Source organism: Salvia hispanica, unplaced genomic scaffold, assembly GCF_023119035.1.
Source record: "Salvia hispanica cultivar TCC Black 2014 unplaced genomic scaffold, UniMelb_Shisp_WGS_1.0 HiC_scaffold_889, whole genome shotgun sequence".
NCBI lineage: Eukaryota > Viridiplantae > Streptophyta > Magnoliopsida > Lamiales > Lamiaceae > Salvia > Salvia hispanica.
The window spans coordinates 6,905-19,273 of NW_025952675.1; the positions used below are offsets into that span (position 1 = coordinate 6,905).

Here is a 12,369-nt window from a genome sequence, read left to right on the forward strand (position 1 = left end):
ACTACTTCTGTAGTCATGATAGTTTATAATGAAAATATTTTCTACTATATAATAACAATTAGGTTACAGTTCCAATGATGACACAAGATTCTTATATTTTAAACACCAAGTCTCCATACTTTTCATCTCTTATCTTGATTTAATTGAATGCATTTAATCAATTTCAGCCATTTTATCATTTATCAATATTTTTATAAGTAAATAAATTTAACTGCGTTACAATAAATTTAAACTTGAGACGTTTGGTCTTGGCATTATAATTTTACTATTAGGCCAATTCACCAACACCATTTGATCAATGTTTTGATTGTGTTTGGTGAATGGTACCTATAGATGAATTTATTATATTCTTGTGATTGGCTTAACAAAATTTGAGACATTTAATTTGGTCTCGGCATTATCATAATACTACTAACCATTGATTATACATTATTGGAGTATGTATAAAGGTAAGGTTTCGATTTATCTTAGTTGATTACATTTTCAAGTTAATTAATTAAAACATTACATTCACTAGTTTTCAACAACTTATTCTCTTTATTTATTGATTTGGTATTTACCTTTTTAATAGTTTATAGCTTATTCAAAACCATATTGACTAGAGTGTTTAGATTTATTTGCTTTCCTTATTACTATACTTGATTACTAGCTAGCTTTACATAGTCTTCCTTGACAAGATATGGACTAATCGACTTATTAGAACTCACAAGCGAGTGACAAATAGATATACTTTTGTTCAATCTTCTTTGTTATAAGAAAAAATAATTAAATGATTTATTGCTCAAAATGAATTTATGAACAAATTGGAAACTATTCATATCTAATAAGATCCTATTTTGAATTCAATAATCTCAAATCATGCACATGCACATGCACTATAGATTGTTTAATAAATTATGAGTTTCAATAAAGTCAATCACGTTGGTTGATAAGTCAAATATGAATACAATACAACCATCAATATCGTCAGAGTTGATTAGGTCGAAATCTTGAAAATGAAGATACAGATGCCCCGTTTGTTGAATTATAAACGATATATTACTGGAAATATATTTACCAAGGAATATTAGCATCAGCATCACTTAAATATTTTGTTTTATTAAGTACTCCACTACATTGATTGGATACAAGATGAGAACATATCGTCTAAAACATTTGAACTTTTCACAAACTTTATACTAACTCTTTTTGGTCTCTTATTTTACGAAGACATCTCCCTTGAATGGTGTAATAATATAAACAAAATGATTGGATTAATGGAACCTAGCTAATTACCTTAAAATTATACAGTACTAAAAGAAAAGATTAAAATTGAACAAAAATAATTAAAATTACTATAAAAATTGAAGGATTCGCACCTTTCAAAATTTGAAGATAAATCACAAAGTTTTAAAATTTCTCAATCGTTCCATAATAACTTTTTTAGACAAATTTGATACTAAATTAATGCATATGCATAAAATTTTGGTATTGTCAATAAATAGTGACATAAATGTGCAATTGGATCAACATCATTTAGTTTAATAAACTAAAAGTAATATCACAAATTTAGTAAAAAGGACAATTAAGAAATTATGAAATTTCATAATTTGTTATGATCATGTTTCAAAAAATCAAAATAAGATAAAAAGAAAATTGACCAAAATATATAATTTTTTTTATCAAACTAGAATTGTGGCATAAATAAAGACACTAGTGTAGAAAAAGCTTAGGAATGAAATTAGTAGTTGGTAAAATGAATGCAAAATTAATAAATAATGCAATTGGGATGGTAAGATGTAAAATCTGAAGAAATAATGAAAACTTAGAAGTAGAGCAATAGACAAGCTTGATGACATCGAAAATTAAAAGGCTCAATAAATATGTCACGTGTCACCCTCGAAGCCCCACCAATTTCGAAGATCTTTCTCACTTCTTCCCATCATTTGTTCGCATCATTTGAATACATGTTCAAAATTAGTATTACCGGTTACCCTCTCTCTCTCTCTCTCTCTCTCGCCTCAATCAGCAATTATCATGAGCTCATAAACTCATCTCTTGCCTTGCCATGGCGGAGCTTGAGCTCGAGGCGGTGCTGCGATTCCTGAGGGAGAACGGATTGTCGGAATCGGAATCAGCGCTGATGGAGGATGTGATGGACAAATCGGGAGCTGGCGCTTCCGAATTGGACAAGTTCGTCTTCCCGATGGCGCCTCCGCCTCCGCTGCTCAGAATTCCGTCGGCTCGGCGCCCGGAGGAGAGCTCCGATGATGAGTTCGTCAGCCTCGCTTCTTCTACTACTCAATTGTGCTCCTCTGGTATTCATTTTTTGCGGCGTTCAATTGATTCAAGTGTTGTCGCCAATTTAATGCCCCTTTTTCTGTTCAATTTAATGTGTTACTTGTTATGTTGACATTTCAATTCAATTATTGCTGCATTTGTGCTTAACAGATCAACATACGTGTATTCATATCTACAGATGTGACTGAATTGAAAAACATATTAAAATGCGATTTCAGAATAAGTTAGTTCGTTGATTCATTAATATTAGTTGCTGAGTTTCAATATCACTAAACCCTACTGATATTCATGATTGGCGAACCAATATTTTTGTGATGCCAATTGATATTAATGAATCATGGAACTGCCTGAGTTCTCATTTTAATGGTGGTCTTCGGAGAACAGGACATTTCATACATATATTTTTGGGGTAGAGATAAAATGCAAACTCTAAATATTGTACAACCTCCAAACTATGATCTGGACCGTTAGAAAATGTCAATCCATGACAAATATGTATGTATTAAACTGTGGAAGCTATTCTTTCAGTAAAATTGTGATGGATCTGTTGGACTGGTTTCTATTTTTATTTTCCCAGCTTGCCATCTATTTTTAGTCATAATAAAGCCCAATTTATTAATTTAATTCCCATTGAAGTTAAGGGGAAATGAATAAATTAGGTTGTGATCCTTTTGTAATACGGAGTATGTAATTTAAGATCCTAATCAATTATGTCAGCATGTAACATAGCATTCCTCTACTGGGGAATATCCATAAACGTATAGATCTGTCTGTATACATTTATCCCATTTGTGTACATTTTGGCTGTTCCATGCCCTTAGTGTAATTTCATCCGCTTCTTGCAATCCAGAGTTTACGAACCCGTACGGGGTTCGTACGAGTCGTGCAGCTTCGCAGACCTCATCCGATGGATTGACTCAGTTTGGGACAGCTCGAGATTACCCTGATTTCGATATGCAAAATGACCTCTTCTGGTACAAGGAGAAGGACGAGGACTTTACTATGCCGACCCCCCACGCTGGAGGGGATTTTTGTGGTGATTTAAGCGAGGATAAGTTTGTAACAGCCGTGCAAGCAGGAGAGCATGTAGAGGATCAAGCTGCGTATAATTTTATATCCGTTGAGAGCATCGGTAATGTGGCAAGCCGATGCAAAAAGGACAATTTGAAGGATGAGACTTACAAAGACTATTATGAGTTGCACGATCACATTCGACTGGAACAAGGTGATATGGCCACTGGTTATATAGTTGTCTCACCTCTCTCTTACTTGCATTGACAATGGAATGGTTCGTGCAGGTATTCGAGAACAGACGGATCCACACGACAATCAATTGATGATGAACTGGACTAACGCTAACTTCTCCATCAAACAGAATTCTACTTATGATTGGGTGGACAGTTTTGATAATGACCACGACCTCGACCTCCATACTGTTCAGAAAAATAATCAGCCAAACAACAACGACGATGACTTTGACTTTACGTATGACAGAGTTATAACAGGAGAACTTCATGAGCCCCAGGTCCCGGTAAATGAAGAGAACGATACAGTTGCTGATGATGAACTCCACTTATGCGAGACAAAGGACGAAGAATTTGAGACATTTAATCTAAGAATTATACACCGGAAAAACAGGTTTGTAAGTCACTGGTTCCATTTTTTACTTCCTTTTTCGATGCTATAGGTAAATCCATAACTTTTGAGAATGCATGCCTTAATTAAATCCGAGTTTTCTCTTACAAGAATGTGATGGTATGTCAATTTTTTCATTTATTCACGACATCATCAATCTTTAATTTGCAGGTTGATTTGTAGCGTTCAGTTGTACTCATTTATTATCCCATTAACAGGACCGGGTTTGAAGAGAACAAGGAGTTTCCAATTGTGATAAATAGCATTATAGCAAGTAGATACTATGTAGCTGAATTCCTCGGATCTGCTGCGTTCAGCAAAGTAGTCCAGGCACATGATCTATACTCGGGGATGGATGTTTGCTTGAAAATCATTAAAAACGACAAGGACTTCTTCGACCAGAGCTTAGATGAGATCAAACTTCTGAAGTTTGTAAATAAGCACGACCCGGCTGATGAATGGCACATTTTACGCCTTTATGATTACTTCTACCACCAGGTATGCCTATACCGAAGTTTAGTGTCTTGTTAGACAACAAAAACTTAAATGTACATGATTCATCGTGGAGAGGTGTAGATCACAACTACCATTTGTACCCTGATCATGCCACTTTCTTTTCTCGTTGTTTAAAAATTAAGTTGTTTGATTTGATTGCATTATTAAGGTCCATATTGAATCCCAAATTATGGGACTTAAACGAGTAAGTGTGGAACAAAGAAATACAAAACTGAAAATGCTATTTATGTTAGCTTTAAATGTGTTATCATTATCGATTGTGATGGGATTTTTGTCATATATTTTGCAGTTATGTTTGATTGAACTATATACTGATTGCATTGTTTCTGTCTGCAGGAGCATCTATTTATTGTTACGGAACTTCTCAAAGCAAACTTATATGAATTTCAGAAATACAACTTCGAATCTGGTGGAGATGCCTATTTTACATTGAGTAGGCTGCAGGTTCTCTTCATTCCAAAATTCTTTTTTAAATCCTCATGTATCACTGAATTTGAAAATACTAACCTATTAAGTCCCAATTATTCGACTCATTATGTAAATACTAAGGCAGCCAATGCATTGCAGATCATAACTCAACAGTGTCTAGAGGCTCTGTCGTATCTGCATGACTTAGGAATCATTCACTGTGATCTTAAGCCCGAAAACATCCTGATAAAGAGTTACCGAAGATGTGAGATAAAAATAATCGATCTTGGCAGCAGTTGCTTTCAGAGTGACAACCTATCCCTGTACGTTCAATCTCGTTCCTATAGGGCTCCCGAGGTTATGTTAGGCCTTCCCTACGACCAAAAGATTGATCTATGGTCTGTTGGCTGCATTTTGGCCGAGCTGCATTCTGGAGAGGTACGCCATTAGCTACTTTTTTGCCATTTTTATTTTATCGTTTGTTTTCTCTGTATTTTGTGTCATTTACCTGTTTAGCATTTGCATCGAATAATCTTGTAATCGACCAGGTCCTATTTCCAAACGAAGCAGTTGTTACGCTTCTTGCGCGCATAATAGGAATCCTTGGTCCTATCGACATGGAAATGCTGCAGAACGGCCAGGAGACCAATAAGTATTTCACAGATGATCACGAACTTTATTGTTTGAACGAGGTGAGTTCACATATATCCAAGCGAAATTTTACAATAAGCTTTCTAGCCTTGTTTATCAAGAACTCCCTCCGTCCGCCGTTAAATGTCACAAGTTGACTCGGCAGGGTTTTAAAAAATGTAGTGGAAAGTGAGTTGAAAGAGTCAGTGGAATGTTAGTCCTATTTTTTTATATTAGTTTTATATTGCTACAGGAAACAAATGAGCTCGAACTTATTGTCCCCGAGGAGTCCTCGTTGGATCATCACCTGCAGATTTCTGATTCCATTTTTGCGGACTTCTTGAAATACTTGCTTGAGATTAACCCAGCGAGACGACCTACGGCGAGAGAGGCACTACAGCACCCTTGGCTTTCCATTTCATACACTTGAAGATTTTGTGTTGAAGGTATTGCAACCACAATATATTTTTTTTTATCAACTGAAGAGGCTACTTGTATATTCTCGATACTGATTTCGTTTTGAGTGCATAGTGAAATTCTATATGATGTAAATAGATGGTTTAAAATATCTTCAGAGCCCAAAAAAATTAGGCTTTTAGAATTATTTTCCCTTTTACATTTGATATGGAAGTACAGATTAATATCAAGCTATAATCAGATCACAAGATCTGTGTGTTGTAAAGCTGTTTATATAATCTTCAAAAAATTGAAAATTTGTTCATTTACCTTTTCATTTGTGGAATCTCATTTGGATGTATGATGCAGCGTTAAATGTGATCGATTGAAGTAGTATATTTTAGAAAAGGGAAAATATTATTTTTATTATTCTGTGAGCATTGCTATAGTTTAATGCATGTTTAGCATTATTTATATTTTATACATTTAGTTTTATTATAATACTTTAATTGTTATTGAGATTTTTATTTTATTTTATAATTTTCATAAAAATTAAGGTTCGATTTATTCTTTTTTCTTTATAACATTAAATAAATGAATAAAATGATATTCGATTTTTAATAGTAGTAGTAGTTATTGTTAATTATGGAGCCTGAAAGGTATTAATTGAGGTCTGAGGACAATATATTTCCTACTATATCCTTGATTTATTCTCTTAGAATATACTATTTTCTTACGATATGTGTTTCCTAATGTGACTAGAATTAACGTTCTTTATTTGGCTTATAAATAGAGGCTATCCATTATCATAGGATTCATCGTGAAAATTGTATGGTGAAATCTTAAGCTTTACATCGCTCCTAGTATTAGATACACATCCTATAAATAATTTCTCGTGTTTTTCTTTCGTGATTTTCTGTATTTATTTTCCAACAGTTATTACCCCTCTTGATTGGAGCGGTAACCTCTAATTCCTCTTTGGGCCTCCGATCCAGGATACACATAATTTACATCTTCTATCATGCTACTAGTTATATGGAGCTAGTTGTCAATTTACCAAGTGGCTAACCCCGAGTAACCATAGTCTGGCCATGGATTTTCCAAACATGCATCTCACCCAACATGGGGAGGGACTCTCTCAAAGGACACACTCAAAACTCACTTCTAATTTATTACAAATGATGCAAAAGAGCCTATTTATAGATGTGGAGGTTGGATGATGAAAAGTCACTCAAACTAGGGTTAGAATATGAAAAGACACACAAAATAATTCAAAATCCTGCCTTAGGGAGTTTTCCCGAACACAAAACGCATTGTCGAGCATTGTCATGCATCATAATGCCCGCCCACGCAAACTTTCTGGAGTCTTTGTTACTTGACTGCACGGCTTTCGTAAAATGACCATTACTTCCTCATCCGGACTCCGATTGAGGTGTACAAAGTACTCACGCGAAGCTCCTTCCACGATGAAGACATTGGTGGTCTTTAAAGATCATTTGGACTTCAACTTGATAGGCAGATTAACGTCTGAAACAGGCCGTAGCTCCGGTTTGGCTCATCATATGTTTTCACTTTTCATTCTCTTGGTTTGACGCTTCCCGGACTCACATATTTAATTCTACAAATAATGAAAATTAAAAATAGATATGAAATTGGATTATAATTAAGATAATTAAGATGAAATGAAATGTACTCTCTCGGTCTCACACACTATTCCAAGTGAAACATTTTTTTTTTCTGAAGTCTCACTCTAAAGTATACAAACATTACTTTCTCTATATTTTTTTGGTTTAATTGTATTCTCTCTCCACTTGAATAATAAAATAACACTCCATAAAATCACGTATTGAATACGAAATGCTATATGTAGAGTGAAATGAAGATAGTACCCCTTCTGTCCCATTAGAAATGAAACATTTTCCTTTTTGGCTTGTCCCATTAAAAATGAAATGTTTCTAAAAATGGAAATAATATTCTCTACTTTTTCTTCTCTCTTACTTTACTCTCTCTTAATTAACTCACAAAACAACACTGCATAAAATCATGTGCCGAAAAGCAAATGTTGCATATTTAATGGAATGAAGGGAGTATAAGTTGTGAATAACTTTTGGTTCGATCTGGAGTACAGACTAATTGAAATTTAAGAGCACTCCCAATGGCGACGGCGAAAATCCGGCGATTTTTCGCCGGATATCGCCGACTTATCGCCGGCCATTGGGAGGAATCCGGCGATTTTTCGGCGAAATTCCTACCGATTTTACGCCAAGCGGCGTTTTAACGCCGGGCTATCGCCGGATCATCGCCGGCCACTGTGGGGAGCTGTTCGGCGATTTTTCGGCGATGATCAATTTTTTTTTTTTTTTTTTTTTTCCTCAACGGTCATATTCTAATTTCCACCCCTATAAATATTTCATCCTCTTCCTCCATTCATCACCCACAAACTTCATTCACACAAATTTTCAATCTTTTTTCTCTCCATCTTTATTAAATGAGTTCTGATTCATCGTCTCGTGCTCAGTCCGACGAGGAAATATCACATTCTTCTTCCGAAGAAGAGGTACCTCCCGCTCCCACCGGATGGGATGTAGCGGGTTTCGCCAACAACCCAATCAACAAGAATATCTCCCGCTACATACAAAGCGAGATCGCTCGAATCTGGCGACCCGCCCCCCCAACGGCCAATCCGCCGGCGGCGCCGATACATCCCTCGCAACCACAGCTGGTGCGCACGATCGGTTGTTCGCCGATTATTTCGCGGAGGAACCACGTTATCCGGCAGATGTATTTCGTCGCCGGTTCAGAATGCGCCGCTCCCTCTTCCTGCGCATTGTTAATGCGTTGTCCGCGCGTTACCCCGAGTTCCGGCTCCAGCGAGACGCAGCAGGGAAGCCCGGACTATCGCCCCTATAGAAATGCACTGTTGCCATCCGGCAGTTGGCATACGGAGGGTCCGCCGACATGTTCGATGAGTATCTGCAATGCGGCGAGACGACTGGCAACGAGTGCCTGAAGAATTTCTGTCAGGGCGTGCGAGAGATATTTGGGGAGCACTACCTTCGCTCGCCGGACGCAGCATTGACTGCCCGGTTCCTGCTGGATTGGCATTGGAGGACCCACGGCTTTCCGGGGATGCTCGGCAGCATCGACTGTATGCACTGGCAGTGGGAAGAACTGCCCAACCGCGTGGCGAGGCCAGTTCACTACCGGCTACAAAGGTACGCATCCCACCATCATTCTTGAAGCCGTTGCCGACCAACGGCTTTGGATTTGGCATGCTTATTTTGGTATAGCCGGGTCGAACAACGACCTAAATGTTCTCAATTCCTCGCCCCTTTTCAACGAGCGGATCAACGGGTTAGGCCCCTCCATCGAATTCACGGCCAATGGCAATGTGCATAACATGGGAATTGTACTACCTGGGCTGACGGCATCTATCCGCAATGGCCCGTGTTTCTGAAGACGATCGAGATGCCCACTCGGAGATAGAAGAAGGTATTTTGCCCGAGCGCAAGAGTCTGCGCGCAAGGATGTGGAGAGGGCATTTGGGGTGCTCCAATCGCGATTTGCACTGGTAAAGGGCCCGACGCGCTTTTTCTACCAGGGGGATATTGCCGATATCATGTATGCGTGCATCATCATGCATAACATGATCATCGATGATGAACACGAAGGCGTCCTCGACGTCACCAACGACCCAAGTGTTGCATCATCGAGTCACGGTGTCTCAACCGAGTCCGCCCGCCAGGGTGTACCGCACAACGAACATGAACGGTTCCAGGCGTTCATGGACATACACCAGAAGGAGGCCCATCAAGCACTACAACACGATATCATCGAAGAATTGTGGGCAAATAGAAACCGCGCCCACCGCCCTTGAATTTTTTTTTTTGATTTTTTTTTCCATTCGTGTACTTTTTTTTTTTTTTTTAATTTTCTTCGTTGTAATGTGTACCCGTGTTTAATACAACGAACTTTATTACTATTATTTGTTTTATCTTATAAATTAAATAAGCTAGCTTTATTATATATAAAAATAAAACAATTAAATTAGTGATGATGTAAAAATGAAATGTTGAGTTAGGGAGAAATAAGGGAGAAATAAGGGAGAAACCATTGCAGAGGTTGGCTAAAAGTTGGCTAAAAACTGGGGATAAATTTTGGTGCTGATGTGGCGCTGATGTGGCAGGAGTTAGGGAGAAATAAGAGAATTTATCCCCAAACCATTGGGAGTGCTCTAAGCTTGCTATGATATGAAAGGAATAATGATGCAGTAGAATTTTAGCCTGATTTGAAGAGTTTTGCCTAATTCACTGGCTAGCAATGCCCTTACAAATATTTATAGACATGTCAGATGCCCTTTTCTGCACTAAAAGTGCAAAAAGTGTAAAAGAAGTGGCATTTTATTGGTGTAATTGTTCCTTTCAATAATTATAGTACTATTGTTTTTTTCAAAAATTATCTAATATTGTTGGCAACAGTACGTATGGCGGTGGCGTCCCACCGTAGCCACCACCGGACAGTGACAGCTTAATCGGATTGTAGTGTCTGCTTCCCATTTGAATTTACAAAGAAAATAAGATTATAAATACTAAAAAAAAGATTATACATTAAAATCAAGGTACATATTTTATTGATATGCAACAATGATTATGATGGCATGACTTTTCTGTTAGATGCGGTACTATTTAAAACAACTTTTGTGTTGTTTTTTTAATACTAGTACTATTTATTAAAGCATCAAAATGTATTTGTTTTCTAGGATGAATTTAACCAAAACGAACAGCTATAAACGTTAGAACTTAGAACTATATTACCGAAGCTTTTATTGATGTTTTGTTTGCAAAAAGTTAATTATCAAAAAAAATTATTTTATTTTCAATTTTGATCCGTATGTCAAAAAATTATTATTATTATTATTATTATTATTATTATTATTATTATTATTATTATTATTATTATTATTATTATTATTATTATTATTTCTGTTTATAAAAAAGTTTTCATCATTTATTTTCTCTCTTTATTTCATAGATAAAATTATTTATGGTAAACACGTGGTTGCTATATGAATTGTTTAGTTTAACCGCATCTCATCCTTTCGGCGAGGCTCTTTAAAAATTAAAAAAATGTGGCTACATAAATTCTGGCCATGTGATAGACCAAAAGTAAGCATGTGGCTTTATATGAAATTATAGATTATCTACTACTCACACTCATGGCATTATTACAAAGAGTACCGTTTTCTTATCCGGGGACCCCCATTTGGCCCCCCGACGGGCCGTTTTTTTGTTTTTTTTTTTTTTTTTAAAACCTATATAAACGCGATTTTCGCTTCATTTTCTTTTGCACCACTTGTTTTAACGAGTTTTCTCCTCTAACTTTTCGAAAGAGCATCATCGAGCGAGAGAACGCGGTGGGGTGGTGGAGTGGTGGGGTTTTTGAGGAGCAACGGAGGAGAAGGGTATGGATGCCTACATGAACCGCGGGATGGAGCGGTACATGCGTAGGGGGAAAAACCCCGGGGCGATCCCCCGCCCCCACGAGTTGTCCACCACCGGCTGTTTGAGGGGATCAGGGCCCGCACACGGGGGGCCGTACGACGACTACTTTTCGAAAACCCTCTTTTCCCCCCAACATTTTCCCCGGGGCGTTTTAAATGCGGGGAGTTGTTTATGCGATCGCGCGATTAGAGCTCCAACCGTGTTTCCGCTTCACGCACGATGGGCCCGGGCACCCCGGGCCACACCCCTATTAAAAAGTGACCCGACAATTCAGTTTGGCCTACAGGCGCGGGAATGTGGGATGAGACCCCACACGGGAGTCCCCCTCAGATTTTCTGGGATTTCTCTGGGGCGTTCGCAGGAAAATTTTCGCCCTACTCCCGAAGATTGTCAATTTGGCGATGCCCCGGGGAGAAGGGTTCAGGGTTTTAAAGAAGATAGATTGTATGCTTTGGGAGTGGGAAGAACGCCGACGCTCGGGAAGGCCTACACGACCGGCTACAAGTCAAAGAACCCACGAAATCCTCGAGGGCCCTAGCCGATTTCCGGTTTGGGGTCCGCAGCGGGGGCGTTTTAACAACACTCAACCCCCGAACTCGTCTCCCCCCTTTTAACGGAAGGCTGTGGGGGGTCCAAATTTCCTTTTTGGAACGGAACCGGGAAGATATGGGGGTACACTTGGGGATGTGATACCCTGGTCCGGTTTTGGGAAAACATCCGACAAACAAGTGATGAAAAGAAAGGGCCCACTTTGCGCAACGACAGAGTCGGCGCGCGACGGGGGCCCAGGTGTGCTCCCCTGGACGGCAAAAGGGGCCAACGCGTTGTGGGATGTGGGGGCTTTTTCCGAAATGTACGCCGCATTATCCTTCACAACATGATCCGAAGAGGGGCCAACCACTAGTTGGGCGGACGATGAAGCCGCTTTTCCCAAACCACGGAACGGCCACCCCTAGTGTACGACGGGGTCCTCTGATGAAGCCGCCCCGGGAAATTTTCCAAC

General features: G+C 38.5%; 2 protein-coding genes across 2 annotated transcripts; both read left to right on the top strand.

The window, feature by feature from the left end:
* Positions 1-1,946: 1,946 nt before the first annotated feature.
* On the top strand, positions 1,947-6,202 carry LOC125200280 (dual specificity tyrosine-phosphorylation-regulated kinase 2-like). Its single transcript, XM_048097959.1, has 8 exons — positions 1,947-2,297; positions 3,131-3,505; positions 3,579-3,918; positions 4,134-4,413; positions 4,768-4,875; positions 4,999-5,277; positions 5,388-5,531; positions 5,723-6,202. Exons 1-8 carry the CDS (start codon positions 2,048-2,050, stop codon positions 5,897-5,899), a joined length of 1,953 nt encoding a protein of 650 aa, XP_047953916.1. The 5' UTR covers positions 1,947-2,047; the 3' UTR covers positions 5,900-6,202.
* Positions 6,203-8,823: 2,621 nt separating this feature from the next.
* On the top strand, positions 8,824-11,904 carry LOC125200276. The gene is made up of 3 exons (XM_048097957.1): positions 8,824-9,080; positions 9,325-9,712; positions 11,653-11,904. Exons 1-3 carry the CDS (start codon positions 8,824-8,826, stop codon positions 11,902-11,904), a joined length of 897 nt encoding a protein of 298 aa, XP_047953914.1.
* Positions 11,905-12,369: the final 465 nt, after the last annotated feature.